The sequence below is a fragment of the Aphis gossypii genome, unplaced genomic scaffold (assembly GCF_020184175.1).
Source record: "Aphis gossypii isolate Hap1 unplaced genomic scaffold, ASM2018417v2 Contig00246, whole genome shotgun sequence".
Taxonomy (NCBI): Eukaryota; Metazoa; Arthropoda; class Insecta; order Hemiptera; family Aphididae; genus Aphis; species Aphis gossypii.
This window is the reverse complement of record NW_026083037.1, coordinates 66,506-91,064: the sequence shown is the minus strand read 5'-3', so window position 1 is coordinate 91,064 and position 24,559 is coordinate 66,506. Positions and strand designations below refer to the sequence as shown.

Sequence of the window (24,559 nt, the reverse complement as noted above, 5' to 3'; positions counted from 1 at the left end):
TTTACTATACTACCTATACACCATATTGTTTTAAAAAAATATTTATTTTGTAATTTACTAGTCAATCTGATATAGAAATATAAATTATATTAATATGTATTTATTATGTATAATTACCAATTAATAAACTTAAATAAATTAAAAAAATTATACAATATAATATATAATATTTGATCAATGATATTTTAGTTGTTTTATTATAGCATTTGTATATTATTATTAATTAAAAAAAAAAAAAACAGAAATATTATGAACAATAAATCGAATATTTCGGTAAAAATCGATTAATTCGATTATCGATTAAAACCATAATCAATTGATAATTAATATAGATATCGATTGTTTGGTGAGAATGGTGTAGTAAACCACATATTCTCGAAAAGATCGAATAAACGTATACATAATTACTCGTATACGAGCAATTCGTAACCTTTGCTCGTCTACGTTCATTATCTCGTATTCTTGAACAGCATACGAGTAATCTAAACGACCAATTCGTATACGAATAAATCGAACGTACAAATCATTAAAAGTGTAGTTGGTAACTCTGTAAAATGTCAATCTTATCAAAGTTTTGGTGGGTTTTTGAAATATTTTGTACGTTATTACAGCCGACCGGCGTAGTCATGGCACAGCATTTTAGAATAAATGTGGTAAATGGTAATGATAATAGCTATAATTATGAATTATTGGCTCAATATTTTTTTCTTTGATAATTATTAATGATTACTGATTGACGCTTACTAAGCAGTAAAACTTTAACTCATCGTAAATTGTTCCTTGTTTTTCTATTATTTTTTTATTACATTTTTTGGTTTTACTGTACTATTTGATTGTTTTACTCGTTTTTCTACAATGGATACGAAAAAATACAGAAAGCCGAATACTACAGATAAACAAAAAAAATTACTAGTAGACGTCATGGTATTATCCAGAACTGGTGTCTGGGAAAAATACCTCGAAGTCTACAGTAAAACAAAGACAAAAGCTGTGGGAAAGAATTTCAGAAGTTTTAAACTCTGAAGTTGGTCCAAATAAATCTTGGAGTGAGTGGAGAAAGGTATGTATAATAATATATTGTAATTGTATTATATAGTTGTGTAATGATTTTTAATAGTTTTATTATTTTTTTTTTTTTTTGCTTACTCAGACATGGTGTGATTTAAAAACAAATGTTAAGAGTAAGGCAGGGTGTAACAGAAAGGAAAAGAATAAAACTGGTGGTGGAGAAGTAGATTTAGAAGTGTTTAGTGAATTTGAAAATAAGATATTGGAACTGATCGGTCCGACAATAGTTGAAGGACATAGTTCAGTGCAAGAAAGCACTGCTGATATTTCGTTTTTTGTACCACATTTGTAAGTTTATTATGTAGGCTAATAATGTACTAATGTAGTTGCTAATGTTATGTTAAATACTAATCTTGTGTATTATAGTAAATTGTATTTTAGTTAGATTCTTGTTGAGACAAAATGCTAAATTTCCATAGGTGTTTTAAAAGAACAAACAATATTAAATTATTTGGTAACAAATAACATTTATTTAATTATTAGATTAAATTGTATATTATTAATTATTTTAATATTAACTATTCAATTTTATAGTGTACAAAAGATCAACACAAAGCTTAAATGAGTCAAATATAGAATTGGTCAATGATATGCCTGCTATGATAAATGATGTCTCAGATGATAATATGTGGAATGATGGGTTTGCTATATTTAAAAATATATAAATGTATGTCGTATAAGTGTAATTTTTAAAATTATTTCTTTTATCTCAGTTGCTTGACTCAAGGACTTGAAGATCTTTTATCTAGTGTAGAAGATATAAATAAAGTGGTTGATGATAATTGTGCTAATGACCCTATAACAAATGGCCCAACCGTATCACAACCATCAATTAGGTTTGTATAGTTCTAATAATTATAATAAAATGTTCTTACATACTTACTTAAAAATGTAAATTAAATATTAAACGTATACATATTTTCTAATTAATTAAATTAATTTGTTCATAGAAATGTATATAGCGGTAAAAAAAAATCAAAAATGAACAACTTGCAGAATACTGTTGCTGCCACAAAATCATTTGCTGCTATAAGCCAAAAAAAAACAAAAATTAAGGCCAATTATTATGAAAAAAAATTAATATTGCTGGAAAGAATTGCTGCAGCTGAGGAAAAAAAAGCTGAAGCTTTAACGAGTATTGCTCAAAGTCTGGAAAGTAGATATAAAATTTAACTGCTTGTTAAGCGCTTATTTAAAATTGTTTATTTGTTTTCTTCTTCTCTTCTTTGCTTAACTATTATGCTTTATATGTTTTTTTTTATTAAAATCTTCTTACCTTGACTTTTTGGTTTTTATCTAATATTAATTATTATCGGGTGCTTGAGTATAAAAATATTGAGTTTATATGTTTTTAGGGTTGGTAGCTTTGAATGTCTAAATTGTATGCTTGAAAAGAATATTTAAGATAATTTAATGATGATTTTAACTATTTTTGAATTAACAGTTCAAATTATATATTAATATATGTTAAATACAGTGTTGGGTAATACAAATAATAATATACCTACTATATATTATTAGTCATTATGGACTGATTTTAAAATTCATTTTTAAAAAGTAACTTAATTTATAATGCCTTATTTTTTGTCTTTTGAATGTAAAAGTAACATAATTTTAATAGTTTTCTAAAGTAATTTACCCAACACTGGTTAAATGTTAATAATATATTAATAAATTTTATTTTATAATACTAATAATAACATAATATGTATAAAAACAAATAATTAGAATAAAAAACACAAATTTGAAGAAACATTGTTTATTACTAAGTAAGGGGTAAAGGGGCTTACTTGTTTTTAACAGTATTAGACACTGCATGCTTGTTATAAAATGTATTAATACATAATATAACAAAAAATAATGACATTTTTAATAGATTTTTATTAATGTTAGATTTTATTTTAATGTCTTGTAAAATATGAACGTATGACCAGTTGTTGCATACGACGACCAATTGTTAAATGTTGACCTACTTCAGGGTCAGGATTAATTTGTGCATCATACATTCCAAAGTCGACATTTGCAGGATCATCAGGTTCATTTATTGGAACAGGTATGTTTTCATTAATGCACATGTTATGGAGAATGGTACAAGCTATAATAATTTTTGATGCTCTCTCTGGGTGATAGTGCAAAACTCTATGTTTCAGTAAACATCTAATTATAATTTAATAAAATAAATGTTTGAATTATTTATACATTATTTATTTAGCCTAAAAAGAATATGTACCTAAAGCGCATTTTCAGAATACCATTACATCTTTCAATTGTTGACCTTGTACTTGTATGCCAATTATTATAACCAGCATCAGGAGAATCTGGCACTGGGTCACTTAGTGGCGTTAAAAGCCAAGATCTTAGTGGATATCCTGAATCACCAACAGAAGATATTTTACTGAATATATAAAATGTATCTTATACCAATTACAGAGAAGATTGGTAATTTATACCTAAGAGAAAATATGATGAATGACCATTACTATGTAAATTTTCCATGTACGTTGATACAAACTTTGACGCCATATATAGGAGTCATGAGTACTACCAGGAAAATTAGCATTTACGTTTAAAATTCTAGCATCTGAATCACAAACCTTGAATTGTATACTTTTTAATGAAATGTTAAAGTAATAGTATATAGTATTCAAGAAAGTATTATCTACCAGGTAAGTATTAGGTAAGTAGTAGGTAAGTATTACACTTTACACGTCAATAATAAATTTAGTTAATAAAAAATAGTGTTTTGTGTAATTATTTCAGTTACAACATACAAATAATAATTTTATGAATTTCCCATGTATACAAAAAGTTATTTTTGAATGTACAAAAATAAAGGTATCTGTTTTATTTTAATAAGATTCAAGCTTTTCATAACTTATATTTATTGTTATTTGTTTATGATTTAAACTAAATTTATTACTGTATTAATTATAAGGTTACTTTAGTGCCTATTTTTATTACTTACTAGTTGAGTGTTTATACTGTGATATCCTTTCCTGTTCACGTAAATATGCTCCGGATATAGTCCATTAGAATTAGGTGGAAAAATTGCTATATGGGTGCAATCTATGCAACCTATAACTCCCGGTACACCAGTTTTTTCGTAAAATCTAAATATTATTATTAAACAGTTATACATTTTTAGTATAACTGTATAGGTAATTGATATTCAGTTATTATGGATATAGGACATAGGTATGTCGTATAAGTGAAGACCGATATTATATTAGGTACCCATATTTAAGTATTAAATCATTTAAATTGATTTTTTTTTTGTGATTATTTAATTACAGTTATAGCCTATATAGGTATTAAAATAATAAAGTATTTATGTAGACCCCCCATGCCAGTACCTAATGCCTTAAATCTTGATATTTAAATAATTTAGGTATAATATTCACCCTCTCCTGATAGTATTAAGTTTTTCAAAACTATCTGGGAAATGGATGTAACGCTTGACAACATCAGATATATTCATTGCATCAGTGACCTCAGCTATGCATCGACTCACAGAAGCTTGGCTAAAGCCTGAAGACCTGTTATCTCCTATATCAAGTTGATAAGATCCACTTGCAGAAAATCGCAATGCTGTCAAAACCTATTAATAATTTAAAATTGTACATCAAATTGATTGACAATTTTTATTAGGTACTATACCTACACCTACTTTAAACGTAGAAAAATTACTTATTAAATTATACCTTTCTTTCTATTGAAATTGACGATTTTCTTGTTGGTTCAGACATATAAGGCGTTAATACTTCAATGAGTTCACCAGCCAACCCTTTACTTAGGCGGAATTTTTTAATAAACTGTTTATCAGATAGTTCTAAAATTAAATAAGAGCAATAATAATTAACAATTAAATAAAGGCTGTGTTTAGGGTCCCAAACAACCGTAGTTACAGTGCTGATTTTATTTAAATTCTTAACTTTTCCCGGGAAATAACGTCAAAAATCTAGCCGCTAAAATATTATATTTATTTTACTGCCGTAATATATATATAATTTATTTAATGAATATAGTCAATAGGTACCATATTCAATATGAAATAAATTTTAAATATTCTTTAAAATTAATTATAATTTTTGTAAAAAGGACATAATATATTGAACGAACCTTCAAAAACACTTTGAGCTTGGTAAAATCGACGAGGATGATTATCTACTGCGTCTAACTCTACAAATTCTAATTGCTGTAACATTAACATTTGTTCAAATTCTTGAAAAGCCATCGTTTAAATTGGGGTTTACACTACAGGTAGGTAAATAAATAACGAATAAATAATTGAATTGAAAAAATGATTCAAATTTAAACTTTTAAACTTTTAATTAACGTTTATTGTTTGGTAGGTGTAAATACGTTTTGATTAAAACAATAAAATCAGATAGATAATGATAATAAAACGTACGAACACTCTATTCGTATGGTGGATAAGTAACCGTAAGAGAACTACGAATAATTACGTATACGTATGTACGATAAAAATTCAAGAATACGGTTTTTTAATATACTACGTAAAAATGGTGGTTTACGTACGCTTTGGTCGTTCACTTTTCTTACGTTACATTCGAGAATAGACCAGTAGTATCAGTAGTATCGTTATTTAAGTATGTTTGCAGTGAGTGGTCATTCTATTTATCTCTTTTTCCGTGTTCCGGCGGGAGTGAAGATAGGATGCACTATTTTATCAAATAGTATTGTTTATCAATCATGTTATTATCGATTATGACCGTTATGGGTATTGTGAAATTGAGATAAAATTTCGTTTGACTTCTGGTTTTACTGTTGGGTTTAAGAAATTGCCCAGTAGCAGTAAACTGAACGAATATCAAAGCATTAATAAGTTAAACGGATTTCTCAAATTAAATTCTATAAACGTTAAAATTATTTTTTTCAGTATGCCTAAAGATTTTATTATTTTATTTTATTGTATTTTAGGTTATGGATAAAATGTGTGTTACCAATATGAGTTTTATTGAATACTATTTTTTGATATTTTTGATAATTCATGTGTGAGGTCAAAATTAGCAATAAGTTCCGAAATATAGTATCATACAATTTTATAATTTATGACAATGCTTTACACTAGATGGTGCTGGATCAAATTGTTGCTTAAAATTAGTTGAAATTTAAATTTATTTGTAAATGATTCTATACCTTTGGGAAATATTTAATGCAATTTGCAAAATTCTTTCATATAGAAATTATTCATTATATTATCATTCAATATATAAATCATAAGTCATAATCATTTACAGAATCGTGACATAAACATTGATACAGCTGCAGATGTGCAAGAGAGCCAAATTAAGATAAAAATTGAATCGATATCATTGGTAAGTATCAATAATTACTTGACCAATTAATTTGTTTTGTTACATTCAATTTTTGTAATGGCCCACGCTGCATTATGCCAGCAGAGCCTCAAATCTATCAGAAGTCTACTAAAAATACTCAGCTCGTAATTGAAATTTTCCATATAACTTACTTTACTAACTACTTACTATCTATGACGGTTTTCTCGGTAAACCGTTGGCCGAACGAATATTTTGCATAGAGGTCGATTTGTTCTCTGAGGGATTCTACACTAGGATCAGTTTTTCATTTTTCCAAAAAGATCAGATAGCCTGATTATATTAATTAAGTCTGTTAGCTGTTATGTTCATTAATATTTTTGAAATAGAACCAAGACACAGATTACAAATTTTAAAAAAAACTTTTGTTGTTTATTTATAATTTTTTATAAATATCTTAAATTCAAATATGACAATATTTATCAAAACCTTAAAAATGTTCAAATTGATTATAGTAAAAAATATATATAAATAGTTTAATTTTTATATCTTAAGATTGAAAAATTGAAACAAGAATTCTCATCAATACATTGATTATTTTAGTCAGCTATCCATATGGGCTACAGCATGTTTTGTAAGCTTTTCATTGATGTGTTTAAAAGTTTAATGATTCGTATTTATAAACCATACCTTATACCATATTATGTGTCAGTTCACCTGTAAATTGTTAGGGGTTATAAAGCCCTTCAGAAGCAAAAAGTATGTGATTCACATTCATACTGTTATTTAAAAATACTTAAAATATACTACTTATATAATAAAAATAATATAATAAATATAATACTTAAAACACAGTTTTTTTTATGGCCATTCACTTTTAATATTAATAAAAATAACATTATTTTTTAATTTCCAAATCATATTTTAAAAACAATGTAATAGGTATGATACCTTCTTAATTATACAATTTTTCTCTTAATAACTATTATATTTTTGAAAAAATGTTTAACGTTTTACTAAATAAAATAATTCAACAGAAATATAGTTCTTGAATAGTTAGATGATGTTTACAGCAACTAACAGCTTTTTTGTTTTGTACTAATATACATTGTTTCATCCTCATTGTAACATAATATTTTAAGAATTTGGAAGTGTCTCGTCTTAGGCGCCTTTATTGTTAAATAAACCAGCAGTAGTCTATAAACTTGCAAGAAGGATGTAGGTTGATCATTTGGACCAATAGGTTGGCATAGTGTACCGTAAGATTGCTACAATTGAAGTATAAACATTAATATATGAATTTATATTAACTATTCAAAAGTTATTTTACCTCCAAAGAATTTTGGTTCATCTTGTTTTGTTGACATATTTAAAAACCACACGTTTGCAATAAATAATTTGTTGAATCCATAGGCGACACAAAACCCATATAACATTGATTTCCCAATCATTGAGCCAGAAAATGGTTTTCTCTAAAACATAATTAACAAGATACCTATAGTGAGATATAACAATGTGATGTTAGGAAGCAACAAGTAAAATTATTGTTTATTAATATAGTTGAACAAACTTATCTTTATTACTGCTTCAGATGCCCTCGCTGGATATATGCGGTATTTGCGATTTATAACATCAGATAGTGAAATAAAAATATTTGAGAATTTTTCAGTATCTTCACTGTTTGAACTCTTCAACGCATTGATTGTTTTCTGTAAAAAAGTAATACATTTATTTTAAATAACATTATGTGTAGTAAGTAGATCTTAAGGTTATTATATAAAATATTATTTATTTCTTAACTTCTTGAACAGTTTCATGGGGAAAATGGTAAGCGCTGCGTATCCAGCAATAAAATGTTAACACGCACCATATCAAACACCAACCGACCTGTATGTTTTATGTGTAATAGTGTTATAGTTCAACTAGCAGTGGTTAGGTTCGCCGCGCAAATACTAGTGAGCTATGTGGTGTAATGATGTGTAAGGTGTGTATATGAGTATATGTGTGTGGTATAGATCGGTCATGAGAAATAGGCTGTTTAGTTGATCCAGACCCAACAATAACACACCTCCTACAGTGATAAGTACAATTAATGACATAGCTTATTTATTTTTCGTAAGTGGACAAGTAGAAAATTTACAACATACTCAGGGATAGGCTCCAATTTGTTGTTGAACATAGCCATCATTTCGGTGACCAGTCCTCCTCAAAAACATCAACAGATCACCGTCTCTGTTTAGTTGCTGTACAGATTCTGCAATAATCCTTGTTGAATTTTCTCTTTCAGATCTGGAAGTGCCATCTCTGATCTAAAAAAAATAAATACATACAGTTGATATTATTCAACCGCAATCAAAACAGCAATTATTTTTATTCAAATATTGATAATAATTAAACAATTACCATGAGATTATTGATGCTTTGTTGAAATTCTACAAAGAACTGATTTTCCACAATAGTCAGTCTTTCTGTTTAAAATATAAATAAACATAAATATTATTATTAAAAATATAATATCTTTGACAATAATGATAATTTAAAACAATTTGCCATGCTAGAGATACTTTTAAAAGCGACACTTATTTATCAACAAGCATGGTACCATGCACAGTCTAAGGTGACAATAAAAAAAATAAATTTTATTTCTGAAAGTCCCACCAGCTTAAATTGTTTATCAATCTAATAACAAGGTTCATAAAAAATTTCAATTTTTACTGGTTGCGCAACTTGTTTTAAAAATATAATAGATATTTCAGTGTATCAATAAAAAAAAATATGTATTAATATTAAAAATAATATAAAAAGTAGATAGATAGATAGATCATCATAATTGTACAAAAAAAAATCATCACACAAACTGTCAATCATCGATTGTAGATTTATTTGGATTTGGATACTTCTGTCGGTGTTGTTCAACTACTTGCAAAAGATACTGCTTTTGTTCTTCTTGATTGGTGATTATCCCATTGAAAGTTTGAATCAACGAAATCCCACGTTCAGCTGCATCATTTACTACTTTCAGATTTTGAACCCTTTTACAACCGTCAACAAAATCTTTGTTATTTTCCCAAGTATCTGGATTCTGATTTAAGAAATCTTGGGGGATATCCAAGGCTGTAAATAACTTTAGGGTATTTTTAGATACAAAATCTGACAATTGTACTGTTTGAACTGCATTCGTCTCAACTGTAATACGCCGTAAAAGAAAGTCAGCTCCTTTTTTCTCTAATGATTTAACCATATGAACTTTCATCTCAGAAGTCACTTTGCTGTCAAAAAAGGCTAATCCAATAAGTGTCTCACTTAAGTACCATAAATGCCTTGAGAAGCTTTTGGAAGCCGCGTCGTTTATAACTATATTTGATTATTTATAGTTGTCGAGTTCCTTTAAAAGATTAAGATCGTTATAAGGAGCTAGTTCTCCGCTAGAAGCAGTATACCAGTACTTAATATAAACTTGTATGACAAAAACGTTGAAGGCTTCAAGTGCAGATAATTCTCTAGCAGTTAGTTTGAACTGCGATCGAAATAAGAAAATTTTCAAGCTATAAATTAACTTTGCCATCCATCTAGCTCGATGTAAAGCTCCAGGTCTACGAATTTTAAAATCTTTAGCAGTTTCATCTCCTAGAAATATTAGGGAAAGTTGCAGCAATTCCTTGTAGTCATCTCTGGGCTGAAATGTCGCTAACTGGTCATTGATAAACTTGACAAGAACATATTTTTGTGGATTTAATTTACTAGCTACTGTATCTTCAATTATTCCACTTTCGTATTTTTCTACGTCAATTTCGTTCCACTTTTCTGAAAATCGTTGAAATATTTTGATATTAGGACCACTTGAAGCTCCCATTAACGCATTAAATACACTCTCAATAATAAGTTCCAGTATGTGGTGTCGACATGCTAAACTGAGGAGGTCTCTTTTCATTTTTTTTTCAAGAAGTACACACGCACCGGCCTTTACTCCACTGTTACTTGCTGTTGTATCAAAGGACATAAAATGAATGCGTTTAATTAAACTCCATTCTTCAAGTAACACAAACACTGCAGTTGCTTGGGCTTCCCCGTTCCATTTGGAATTGTTGGCACACCAAGTAATTTCATAATACCATCCCCTGATACTATAACTGCCAGGCGATCAACTTTATCTTTTGAAGTTAAATCTGGAAGTAATTTTCCATGTATATTATGCCCTAATGATTGTACCGTAGTGGATAAAACATACATTGCATTTCGGTCACTTACTTTTGTTCTATCTAGAGCAGATGCTACTCTAGAAGTTACAATATTTGAATTAATTAAAATATTAACCTTCGTGGGTCTATTATTTTTTTTTAACCTTTTGCTGGAGGGTACATACAACTCATCATTATCACTACTGCTGCATTGAGAATCATCACAATCAATATTATTATCATTTAAATTTGATATGTGTGCCTCTTTTTTTAAACGTTCAGTCTCTTTTTTTTTTTCAACTCATTTTGAAGCTGTCGCTTTTTGGTTCGCTCTTCTTTTTTTGAAAGTTTCATATCAATTGGACCCATACTTCCACGTCTTCCTTTCTCCCTCTAAGCAAAAAGAAAATCTTTGTCTTCTTTTATAGTTATGAGATTTAAAGCATTTTTATGAGCAATGTCAAATAAATTGTCAAAGTCACTGACGAAAACAGATTCCGCTTCTAATTGTTTTGATGTTCGTCGGGAAGCACTTTTTTTAATACTCTGCCACTTACAGTGTATTTTTTTTATTTTTTCAATAACGTGGCATTCTTTTTGCGTGGGAATTTTAGCTTTTTCCCAAAAAGCACCAACTTCCCTTGCTGTAACTGTAGCACTAGATTGAATAGACATTTTTTCGTATTTGTGCAAATGAAAAAACCGTTGAAGTATTTGTTTAATAGACGGAAGTTTACTGCCAGTGATGGATTCAAGTGTCCCCCCCCAATTAACCAAATTCCACTATCTTTACTAGTGCTAGACATATTATATTAATATCTTAAATATATTATATAAAAATGTAATAATATTCATTTAAATTAGTAAACAAAAAGACCAATAAAAACTCGAATGTACGAACTGGCTACTGACGTACTGTGTATTGACGGCACAACATACACGAGACGATACCAATAAAATATATGAGTAAAATAGTACGATAAAATAATATTCATTAATATAACAATGTTAATGTGTGAGCCGGTGTACTACGAATGATGTGTAATCGGCGAGTAACCGCCGATAACACGAGCGAAATTGCGATATCTATGCTATTAATAGCTTCGGAAAATAAAAGTGTTGCGCGACCTCTAAATTTCAACCGAATGAAATATAACTTTCATAAAATATATATTATATCAAAATAAACATTTTAGGTGGGTGGGAAAAAAGAAATATTAAAATTTTTTTTTTTCTATACAATCGATTGTCACCCTAATTGCACACCATTAACAAAGCACAAATATTCACAACACAACTACTATTTACATATTAACCTAATCTCTATAATGGTGTTAAATAAATTTTACACCAGGTTAAGCTTATGAAAGCAATAATAAAAAGATAGAGCAAATAGAAAAAAAATATTTATTAAATTAAATACAAATATTGATGACACTTAATAATTTTGTTTTTAAGAATTGATGTTACACTGTCGATTATTTTAAACATGTACCTAACAATAACACAAACATAAAACACATAATACATACATATAACACAAACATTTATGGGATAATGCAACATAGAGAACATAGTATGGTCAGTACAACTAAGATAACTCACGAAGAAAGTCCCAAATATTAGGGTGGCATCCAATTTGAGTGAGCAACGTTGCATGGAAGGATTCTAAGTAATTGTTGGTCCGGTGATCTTGACCAAAAACACTTAAAAATCGTGGACCAATTTGCAAAAAACAATATGGTAAATGTAGTCCATCAGGAAACGATTCATAACCTCATTAATTTCGGGAAATTGTAAGGTATAATTAACAATCGTATTTAATCCATCTTCCATACAAAAATTAGGGCACCCCGGATGACCCCTTTCAGCCGGTAGATGAGGCAATGCTAGTACCCGAAATATAAAATATAATTGAAATACAATAATATTAACTTGTAAAAGAGAAAATCAAATTTACCATTCTAAAAATACGAGCTGCTACATCATGCCTCTTCACCAAGTTCAAGACACCATTCACTTTTCGGTAACAATATCTAACTATAACTATAACATTAAAAATAAATATCATTAAATTTATCTGACAAAAATGATTAACAAAATGTGTTTGTTTATATTACCTGGGTATAATGGAACCAACAGCATAGTAAGTTACTGTTAGGGAAGATTTGCTGGACAGCATTCATAAGAGCACGCTCATAATCAGTAACAAAAGGATTCCATCTTAATTCAAAGGTAGAATATTGCTTATCACAGCGAATAACGCACAATACGTTTCCTCTGTCTCACTCCCCAAAAGGACAAAGACCATTGGAAACGCCTAAATTGTAAAAAAAAATATATATTTAGAGCATAGTTATAAGTAATAACAAATAATATAACTATAAACAATTGCTTACTACGCTTTTGTAGAGAATCTGAAATGTCAGGAAAGATCGCAAGTCCATTGGCACTTGAGGTAGCGTCTTATACGTACCATCTATTCCGACAATCTCTACTGTAGCCAACTGTTCACGATACTTTTCAATTGCCGAAGTATTCGCAAAAATAATTCCAACAGTTACTCCATTTACATTCAATTCTTGATTGAAAAAGGCAGTTGAACGAATTTGGAATGTTGAGGCATAATTTGCATTCCGGGGGTCTCTCAACATTTCTGCAAAATCGTGCATGTCCTGAGGTAATTGTGGGCGTCTCGATAGTCTCATCCTTTTTGTTCTGGCTTGTGTCTGGAGGAATGTATAGCGAATGGCAGCCTGGGGATGCCTACCAAAAGTTAAAAAAAATTATCATATAATTAGCATAATTTATGTATTTGTATTTCAACACAATAATTAAGTTAATTAACTTACCTAATTATTTCGCTATTATAGAGACCTCGAATTGATGGGGTTGTGATTGTCCGATCAATAGCGTTCCTCAGGAATGGCACATTTAAATCAATTTCATTCGGCTCATGATTGTGTGGAACTACAATCAAAATTTGGTTGTCCATCTCGTTTCTACTGATAGATGCTGAACCATGACATACAGGACGATTGGGATTTTTTTGACGCTCACAAACCAAAGTTATTCTATTGATGAGTAACTTTTTTTTATAATATTTAAATCCAAAATTATCAACATAAAATTTTGAGTTGAGCCGAATGCCAGGGATTGTCCTATATGTTTTTGCTTGTTGTTGTTGTTCTTCTTCTCCTTCTTCTTGTGGCTGATTTTCTTCTTGTTCTTCTGCCTGTGGCTGATCTTCTTGTTCTTCTGCCTGTGGTTGATCTTCTCCTTCTTCTGCCTGTGGTTGATCTTCTCCTTCTGCCTGTCGTTGATCTTCTTCTTGTTCTTCTTGAATCTGAATGGCAGCAGGACGTTGGGCGTAGTTGTGGTCTTGTAGGAAGAGGTTGAAATTTGGAACACCGACTTCTTCGTGATTGGCTGGAATGACATAGTCATGATCTCTCAATGCCATTTTACTATGCTAAGCAAAACTTAAAAAAATATTAAACAAACAAAAGAAATATATGTATAAATATAAAGTCGGTTGGTTTTAAGAAAAACCTTTTATATATACTTATAGGCAAGTCACAGAGATTGGTCTTGAGAAAAACCGTTTATTTCTTTAACTTACAGTAAAATCGCAGAAGTTAGTCTTAAAAAAAACTGTTTTTTTTTCTCGTAGGTAAGTGGCAGGTAAATGGTAGATATATCAGGCTATATAATAAATTAAAAAATTTGTATTAGTATCAGTCATTCACAGATATGATAAAATATCTAATTAACATAATTATTTATTTTGTTACATTTACATAATATTAACAACTCTTAAAATAATTCATTCATAATTATTCACTTTACATAAACTGAAGCTATTTCAGTTAGAACACATAGGTACATAATTTAGGTAATAAAAATAGAGATTAATTGTTAATCTTATTTTCAGTGTCTTCCACAGTTAATAATTCATGAATTATTAATAAGAAAAAGTTTTAAGTTATTTGATATGCTTTATAAATATTTATTTAACAACATTGCACATTCTTCCAGCCATAACTGCCATGCAATTTTCAGACATATTCAATTTTCCTAAACAGAATAACTGTATAGTTATTAAATATTCATAAAAATATGTGTAACTGTTTAATAAAAAAGACAAAGTTATGGTTAAGTTAAGTATTGCAAATTTTCAAGATGTCATCAAAATAGCTATCATCAACCAATGACCATCACAACAAGATCCATGGTGTTTACTGCATTCAATATATTTGAAGAGATTTTGTAAGCAGCATTCAGTATTTTCAAATCTGTAATTATAGAAAATTAGAATATTTAAACATTGTAACAATCAATCTGCAGAATTTTGTTCAAGTAATGATGACCAAAAGCACTGGTATTTAATTTAGATAGTGGCAACAGAAAAACTAAGTGATTAGTGATAGTTTTAAAATAATACATTATGATCTTTATTAATCAATATAAAATAACAATAATAATATTAATTTATTTATTTCCCAACTATAGTTTAACAATTTATAAGATAAACAAAATTAAATTGCAGTTGTTAGACACTTCTAAGCCATTGGCTGTGTTCATAAAAATATTAAAAGCCTAAACAATATAATAACAACAATAATTAATATATATAATAATGTTGGTTAATACATATTAAAGAATATAAGTAAAAAGATAATGAGCAACAGAGCATGAAAAATAATTTTTGATTTAAAATAATAGAATGACAATATATTTAATGTTTAATGTAGTTGGATAAACTTATGTTAAGCTAATTATATTAATAATAATAGTTTTTTTAAGATTATGAGGGTTAATTTTAAATTTAATAACACCTAATGGAAATTTGAAGTGTGTTATTTGTAACATGTAAAGTATTATATTATTTACATTGTAAAAATAAGGAAATTATTTACTTTATAAGTATAATGATATATATTAAGCTGTTAATGTACAAAATACAAATAAATAATTATGTTGAAATTGTTTTACAAAAACGTGGTATTTGAGTCTATAGTTACGTAAATGTAGTACTTCCTAGTCGAAAAACTTATTAATTAGGAGTTCACATGCTATTAAGAAATATTTAATATTATCTAATAAACAATAAGAATAAAAAGATATATTACAAACAATAATTCATCTAAGAACATATTATTAAGGTAAAAATTAAAAAAATATAAGTTTTACTTACGTTAAGATGAACCAAATACCAACTTCCTAATAAAAGCGACAAACGTAAAATGACCGTTAAAACTATTATAGACGATTATTTGCTATTTGAAATTTTAACGGACGAATAAATAATGTATCCGGTGCTGGGGACCAGGCTGAGGAATTCTAATACTCAAAAATTGTAGTTGAACTGTTTACAATGTCGAATAGTTGGTAATAATTTGAATTTTTGTATTTTGAGGTTAGTGTTCGAACTCTGAATAATCGAAAATTCCTTATCACGAGGCCGAACTGTACCGAGTGTGTAGCCGTTCTCTTACAACTGATAAGAGCTGAGAAAAAAAAAGAAAAACTTTTTTAGACCATGGTTACCAACACTAAAACTTAAAATCCCTATATTATTATATTATCATTATATTATATTATTATCATTTATAAATTTATAAATAGCCAATATTATTAACCCGTATAATATAATATTATATTATTATCCAAGTCATTAAAATATTTTATATAAACCATTTGACATTTCTAACAATACAATAATAACCAAATTTATTACATTTTTGAAGTTCCGATAACAGTGAGTTATTTAAGTGGTTTTAAATTTAATCTTTTAATCTTTAGGACATGATATTATATAAATACAGAACTCACATTTTAGTATTTCACCTTCACTATTCTATTTGTTAATTGTTAGTATGCCGAAAAGCCACTATGGGAACTTTGGACAATGCACAGACGATACAAAACAGGTATTTTATATTTTATAGTACAACAATATTATGCATAGTCGATTTTGCTTTGTGGGGGTGGCTATGCCGTTTACTATGTTAGTGGATGGATGTTTTTTGTTGATAGTTGGGTAAGGTTAGTCCTACTAAGTCCTAGGGTAAGCTTAGTTTTTTAAAGGTCTGTCCAAGTTATGTAGTGTATGGGTTAAGTTGTAGTTTGGTAGTTGGGGGGGGGGGAGTAAGTCTTGCCAAAGAGATGGATAAGGTCGTGGTTTGAAAAGGAATAAGAAAGTTAGTTATGTAAAACATTTTTTTTGGCTGGGATTTTATGGAGTCTTGTATGACTATTTAAAATATACAGAAATGAGGACAGTTTTTGGCGATGGTGGGCCAATTAGATCCAAAATAATAGAATAATAATAATAGTATTAGAATAAATAAAATAGATGAACAATTAAATTTTTTTGGTAAAATATAATATCCAATAAATTAAATTAACATGTTTAGATTTTGGTTAAGTGTGGTTACTTTTTAACGTATTATAGATTTAAATTTTTTGACTTTGATTATTTTACTATGGCTATACTATAGTTATACATATTATTTACTTACTTAAGTTTAATTATATAAACATAGTGAAGTTAAAATACGGTATTTTATTTATTTTTTGTATTATACCGTATTATACCTTGTATTATGTGTATTAAACTTTGTATAATATGTAATACTATTGTATTTAAATATGGTATATTATTTTTTTGTATTATACCGTATGTCGGTATTGTACACATTTTATATGGTATAAAATCCTGTATTAAAATATATGCAAATTTGAAATTACATACATACAATTTAAACTTGATTACTCAACCATTGTCCATTTCCCATTTGAAAATTGAATCTTATTAATACAAATAAGAAAAATAATATAAATTAAATTCAAAAGTGATAACAAAGTCAACAAGTAAAGTACCTAATAATTAACAATTTTAATAAACATAAATTACTCTTTTTGTTTTTTTTCTAAATAATAAATAAAATAAATGTTTAATGTTTAATGTTTAATGTAAAAAAAGTAACAATAGTAAATAGTAATACTTAATAGGTAATAGTAACAATTTTAACACTTTAGTCTTTTTAAATAATAAGTAAAATATTAAATAAGTAATAACTGTTTAATATAAAAAAGGTGGGTAAGTGGATGTCGCTCTGCTGTACAGTAGGTAAAAATTGTAAAAAGTCTTGATGTATAAAAATTAAAAGTTCTAATAATAAAAGTGGTATAAATTTACAAGTCTGAATATAAAAATATTAATAAATAAATAATATTATAAAAAAAGTAGTATAAGTTATATTATTTTTACAAGTCATGATTCTGTATAAAAATTAAATAAATAATAAAAGTAATATAAATAAATTATTTACAAGTCAACTAACCAAGTAACTTGCAATTGTCAAACATTCATTACCGATCCTAATAAAAATATAAAGATTATTATAAAAATGATTACATAAAAACACGGACACTCTAATGAAATACAAATAATATCTTTTATTGAGGTCGAACTTGTTTTCTGTAATAACCATCCATCAGATGGCCTGCTGTTCTCAAAAAAGTTAGTAAATCTCCATTCGCACTTAACAGATTTATGTACCCTTGTATTTTGCTGGTGACTTCTGATCTATCTACTCTAGATAGATGACATCTTATCTGAAATCATATTTAATCTTATAACTAATATACTATGTTTCTATATATTTTGTTTAGAGAATCACCTGGAGATTCCTGCGAGCTTGGTCTATTTCCAAATAATATTGGTTTTCAATTATCAATAGTTTCTCTAGAATAACAGTAAGTCTTCAATTAATACAAAGAATCTAAATACTTTGTTGCTATAGTTGATTAATAACTGTGCAACAAATAACACCATCACCCAACATATCAGTGCACCACTGCATCCACAAGTCTTCATAGGGTACTTGTTGATTTGGTATGATATATAATAGGTACCTACCTGATATACCTACCTTATATTATATTCCATTGATACCCATTCACATATAGAATCACAAATACATAATATGTATTAATAAAACAGTATTCACAAACATGAATATATAATGAAATTAATATACGCAAGAAATCCCAGATATTGGGGTGTTTTCCAATTTGTGTCAGCAGTGTGGCGTGAAATGATTCAACATAATTGTTGGTACGAATCTCTGACCTAAAACGAATTACAACAAATGACACTAATCTGTTATGTTATGTTTTAAGAATTCTAACCCAAAGACACTTATGTTTACAGCGCCTATTTCTGTAAGCCAAAAGTTCTGTATGTAGCCAAATAAAAATGGTTGTAAGCGCTCTCGAGTTACTGGCTGTTGGACGTTGACATAATCTACAATTGTTTGAAACCCATCAAACATTGTAAAATGACAATTTATTTGGGCTTCAGCAGGAAGGTGGGGTAGAGCTAACACCTAAAACCAAAAACACAATGTTAAACTGGACAAAAAGCCAACGGGAAAAAGACGGGCGGTGACCCAGAAAAAGATGGTTGGATGTAGTGGAGAAGAAACAAAAACAAGAATAATTAATCATAATATTACCATGCGTAAAACTGTAGCTGCCTCGACAGTAGTTTGGAATAGATCGAATAGACTATGCATGCTTCTTTTACAGTACCGGATAACAGACTACATAATTTGATTTGAGTCCAATACATTAATAATAATAAAACAATTCATTAAAAATTACAGAGCATAAGTTTATTTTTACTCACTTGGCAGTAGTGAAACCAACATCCCTGAAGCTTGGTATGCGGAAATATTATCCTCACAGCATTCATTAAACCTCGTTCATAATCAGTAATTATAGTAAGTCTGTTGTAGTTCAGTGGTAAAATTTGTTGTACAATTCTGAGGAAAGACTCATAAGTGGACTGGGTCATCCTTGTGGTCAATGCGTACACCATTGGAAAAGACTGAATAGAACAATCATATACAATTTTTAAATGTATACACATGATGGAGGGATGGCGGTGAACACTTAGAGAATATTAAGAGCCAGATGAAGAAGAAGTGCATACACAATTAATATCTATTTACAAAAAACCTAACTTACCACATTTCTGAACACTATATGGAAAGTAAGTAGGCAGCCCTTTCTCAAATCGGTTGGATTTTTTGGAACAGTCTTAAAAGTTCCATCTACTCCAGCTATGGTGATGGACTGAAGTAGTTCTCCCCTATATTTTTCAGTTGCATCAGTATTTGCAAATATAACTCCTAATTGTTCTCCATCTACCATTAATGGAAAATCATGTTGGAAAAATCTAAATAATAGAATAGTATATGAATATAATAAAAAGAAAACATACATTTGAAGTTGTAACATAAAATTTACAAACCTTGATGATGGGCGCTGCAGGGTTGAAACATAAGGCATAGCCTTTGGTTCATTAAGGATATGCGCCAACTGATCAATTGTTTTGGGATTTACTGGGCGTCGACGACGTCTCATTTTATTGAGGCTCGACCTGGACTGTAAATGAGTATAATCATGTGCACCTTCAGGATTCCTATGACATTTATAGTTATTAAATTAAAACTATAATACACTATTAATAAGAATTGTATAATTAAAACATGAAATATTAATCCAAAAAGTACTTACAACACTACTTCTTGGTTATATATCTGCCTAATAGAGGTAGCTAAATTGCCAGTACTCGTTCCAGCCAAACCAATAGACCGCCTTAAATGAACCATTGGAATGTCCACATTCGGAGGTAAATGGTTGTGTGGGAGTCGGGTCATTATTGTACCATTACCTTTTATAACATCTTCAGACCTAACCCAAGCTGTTGATGGACAAAATTCAGCGACATTCTTCTGATTTTCACAGACTAAATATCTACATAGGTAATAGTAATATGATAACTAATATTATATTAAATAAGTAAATGATGAAGCATTTATATTAAGATCTGTGTAGATTAGTACATCGGTTTGTGCTAAATGTCAGAAGTATCAGTTGTACTTGTACTTACGTTTTATTGTTCCTAGCACCATTTTTGTAATATCTGTATTTTAGATTGTCCATAAATACTTTGGAGTTTAACCTTACACCAGGTAAAACTGTGAAGGTTTCTGCTCTCTGGCGTTGTATATCTAAAGATTCATATTGTCATATTAATTTAGTTACCAATTGTATCATAGCATCGTTATAGATATTGTTGCATATAGAATTAGAGTATATTATAATATAATTAGTGTTGATTAAAAAAATGATTTTTAAAAAAAATCGAAAAAACTGTTTTAATTGTTTAAAACATGTTTTTTTAAAATGATTTTTTCAACTGTTTTAAACATGATTTAATCGAGTTTAAAACAAAATAAGTAATTTATTTTAAAAAAAAAATTATTTATTTATAATATCTTTTTTTTTTTTATATTATACAATTATACAATTTATACATTTTAATATTTTATAATTATTAAACACTTGTAACAAATAATTAAGAAATTATGATATTAAAATATTATGTTACCTATCAAGTTGATATTAATTTATAAATTATTTTATCATTTTTATTTTATTTATTGGTATGTAATTTTAATAATTCTATTTCTAATTTCTATATAGCTTATGCATTACATTATGACTTGTTAAGTGTTAACTGTTATGACTAAACAGTATACATTAAACAATACATTTTAATATTTTATAATTCTGTTGTATAAGTTTCAAGTTTGTGTTATAATTTGTAAATGAAGTAGGTATTAAAAATTAAAATTAAACAAATATATTACCTACACAACTACAGAAGTAATAGAACCATAGAAGTAAAGTAGTATACTGTTAGTAATTTGAATAAGTTAAATTATTATTATAAATTTATAAATTTCAAATTTGTTTATGAAAAAAAAAAAAAAAAAATAGGATTTGCGAGTATGAACTTATAAATTATAAGTTATATGCACATAAATTATGTTTTTCTGTTTTAAACAACTGTTTTTTTTATGTTGTTTAAATCATTTGTTTTAAACAAAACCATGTTTGATTAATAAAGATGTTTAAACATGTTTTTAATGTTATATAAAATACCGTTGTTTTCATCTTCAATATCATCTAAATCATCTTCTTCCTCTTCAGCAATAACGTCTAAATCTTCATCCTCTTCATCTATTACAATTTCCAAATCTATATATTCTTCATTATCTGAACCAATAAAAAACATGTGAATATTTAATTTGAGAGTTATAAAGTCAATAAAATTGTAATATATAAATAAATAGTACTTACTACTCAGTAAGTAATCGTGGTCGAGTAGTGCATTAAAAGCCATTTTTTTGTAATTTGGCGGTTGAATTTGAATTTGAATTAATTAATTAATTAATTAATTAATTAGACGATTAATCAACAGGTGATAGAGAAAATAAAAAAGTTCACACTACAGGCTGGCACTAAAACTGATATTAAATTATTATTTTGAACATTGACATTTTTATCGGTTGGTAATGTTGGTATGAGTTTATTCTTTTTCTTTTTCCCATTATCATTTGTAAGAGAACGGCTTTTGGCCCAACTGTACCCATCCCGGTCGATGTCGGCGGCGGAGCTTTTTTTCGTTGGTGGGGCAGGTCAGTATCGTCGTTTTGTGGGATGATACAATATATTCGGGGAGTACAGTATTGCCTGCGGGCCGAACCGGCGGACGCATAGAGTATATAGAGGCGCCCTAATTGAAATAAAAAGAAGCCCAAATGGAAACAAATCAAGGTAGCCAAACTGCAAAAAATATTTTATTGTATGTAAAGTATAGTACAATATTTATTGTACTTTAATTAGTGACATGACTACCTGTCCTGTCTTTAGTACATATTATATTAAATAATATATTTATATTTTATATAATTAACAATTACCTAATTGTCCTAATTACTAATTAGTAATTACCTATATCATGGCGTAGTATTGATATTTGATATTATTCACAAATTAAATAGTATAAAAAAATAATAATACCTACCAATTGTTTATAAAAATACTAATCATTAACACAACAGAACTAATTGGAGTCTGGAGAGGTGAGAATTTTAAATAACTTTTAGTACATAATAATAATAATACACATAAATGTTTATTAAATTATAAATATTAAGTATATAAGTAGTACAAATAATAAAAATAATAATACATGCAAATGTATATTGAATAATAATATGATAGGTACCTACAGTACAAATAATTATAATAGTAATAATAGGTAGGTAATTCTTAATACTAAAGAATAAAATTATATAATAATAGTAATAACAATATTATTGCCCTTTAAACAAAATCATTTTATTGTACCAATGCCTTAAAGATAAATTTTCACTTGTTTTTTTACAGTTATATTTTATTTTTATGTCACAATAAATAGAAATTACTGATTTAATTAAAAGAATAAGGTGACTAGATAAAGGATCATTGTCATATTGATGATTTAATAACGTTTTAAAAGGGGTATTAGTTGTAAACGATGATAAAGTTTTGTTAATAATTTGAAATTTATTATGATCTGGATATTGTTTCATTATATTTTCTGTTTTTAAACATATAATAATAACATCATCAGAAGGGTAATATAATTTTTCTCCACGATCTTTGAGAGCTATAAGAGAGTTTAGATGACACTGTTTGGATCCTACCAGTACAGTGGTACACATTTCACACTTTATTTGTACAAGTAACTTTTTAACAACAAAACCAGAAATATATACAACACACTCATTAACAAATTGATTGTAATTTAAGTGGTTATTTGTATATAAATAATCATGATCTAAAATATTAATATCATTTATACTATTATCATTAGTTTCAGGTTTTAAATGTTCACATGTACCATCAAATGTTGTATCATTTATTATATCCATAGGATTCTTATGAGAAGTAGAAACACAGTTTAAAATCATAATATTTTCAACAGGAATACAATTTCCCAAACCACTTTCACGAACTTCAGACCTAATTAAAATTTTTTAAATGCACTTTTAAATTGTCTAGCAGTTGGGTTGTTGTTGCAACCACCAAGAGATCTTACAGATCCGAAAAAAAGCTCCAAATGGTCTTGACTCAATCTATACATAGGTAAACTTTCAATATAATTATTATCTATTAATTGTGTTTTTTAAATCTATTAGGCTATTAAAGCATATTAAAAAACCCAAAAACCCAGTTTTTCTTTGTGAATTTAAAAGAAGTTCTCCATTTGGATATTTTAAACCTTCAAAATATGAAAAAATATTATTTTTAAATTCTTCGATTTCACTAAAATTGAATTAACAAAGTGCTTTTTTTTTACCAGTAGACTTGATATTTCTTGAATTAAGTATATCAAAAGCATCATTAATTATTCTTATAAAACGTATAGTACCATCACAATCTTCAAAATCTTTTAAGCTCAAATTATTCTGACAGAAAAATAATGCATCAGCAACTGACTTACTTAATAGTTGAGTAGCCAACTTAACTTTCATTTTCATTTTAGAGAAAAATACATGCTGATTTTTTAACTTGTTAGCTAAATGAAAATGTTCTGTTTCTTGAAGTATTAAAAGTTTTTCAACAAAAACAAAATCTATTTTTTTCCCTTCATAATCAACTAAAACTCTTTTTTCAGCAAAAGTGTTTCTGATTAATTTGATCATATGAGCAGGATCTGGTATTATAGCTATTGGTAAATGATTTTGTAGAGTAAAATTAGTCTTTAAGCTAGGTACTCTTAGATCACAACCAAAGTTTTTGACCATTGTCAAGTTTGAAGGACAGCCATCAAATGTAAGACTAACAACTTTAATACCAGTTGAATAAATTTGTTCTAGACATTGTTCAACAAGATTACCTTTTTGCATACTGGATAAATGATCGCACAGAAAATAAGCAACAGGTAATTTCCATGATTCAGTTATAGAAACTAATAAAAAAACTAGACATTCTGTTGCCATTTCCAAACTTTCGTTGTTCAATTGTGCACCAAAGTCTACATATCCATGGTATTTATAACCATCCCATTCAACGTGTTTTCTTATTGCTACTTCGTCTATTATC

General features: G+C 28.0%; 1 protein-coding gene and 3 pseudogenes across 1 annotated transcript; 1 reads left to right on the top strand and 3 right to left on the bottom strand.

Moving 5' to 3' along the window:
- The first annotated feature begins 855 nt into the window (after positions 1–855).
- LOC126553435 (uncharacterized) lies at positions 856–2,291 on the top strand (annotated as a pseudogene).
- Positions 2,292–2,889: 598 nt separating this feature from the next.
- On the bottom strand, positions 2,890–5,302 carry LOC126553431 (putative nuclease HARBI1; annotated as a pseudogene).
- Positions 5,303–8,418: 3,116 nt separating this feature from the next.
- Positions 8,419–13,657, bottom strand: LOC126553434 (uncharacterized; annotated as a pseudogene).
- A 3,826-nt stretch (positions 13,658–17,483) lies between these two features.
- LOC114130656 (uncharacterized) lies at positions 17,484–21,807 on the bottom strand. Its single transcript, XM_050208600.1, has 11 exons — positions 21,767–21,807; positions 21,569–21,682; positions 20,511–20,631; positions 20,135–20,374; positions 19,869–20,039; positions 19,583–19,793; positions 19,242–19,442; positions 19,069–19,155; positions 18,743–18,939; positions 18,232–18,683; positions 17,484–18,166 (listed from the first exon to the last, which is right to left on the bottom strand). The coding sequence occupies exons 3-10, from the start codon at positions 20,561–20,563 to the stop codon at positions 18,485–18,487; spliced, it is 1,359 nt and encodes a 452-aa protein (XP_050064557.1). The 5' UTR covers positions 20,564–20,631; positions 21,569–21,682; positions 21,767–21,807; the 3' UTR covers positions 17,484–18,166; positions 18,232–18,484.
- Positions 21,808–24,559: the final 2,752 nt, after the last annotated feature.

Coding starts and splice junctions, on each gene's coding strand:
- LOC114130656 (XM_050208600.1), bottom strand. CDS start 20,563: ATGGACAATCTAAAATACAGATATTACAAAAATGGTGCTAGGAACAAT. Junction 20,375..20,510: donor GGTGCTAGGAACAATAAAAC/GTAAGTACAAGT, acceptor TTACCTATGTAG/ATATTTAGTCTGTGAAAATC. Junction 19,156..19,241: donor GTTGGTTTCACTACTGCCAA/GTGAGTAAAAAT, acceptor CAAATTATGTAG/TCTGTTATCCGGTACTGTAA.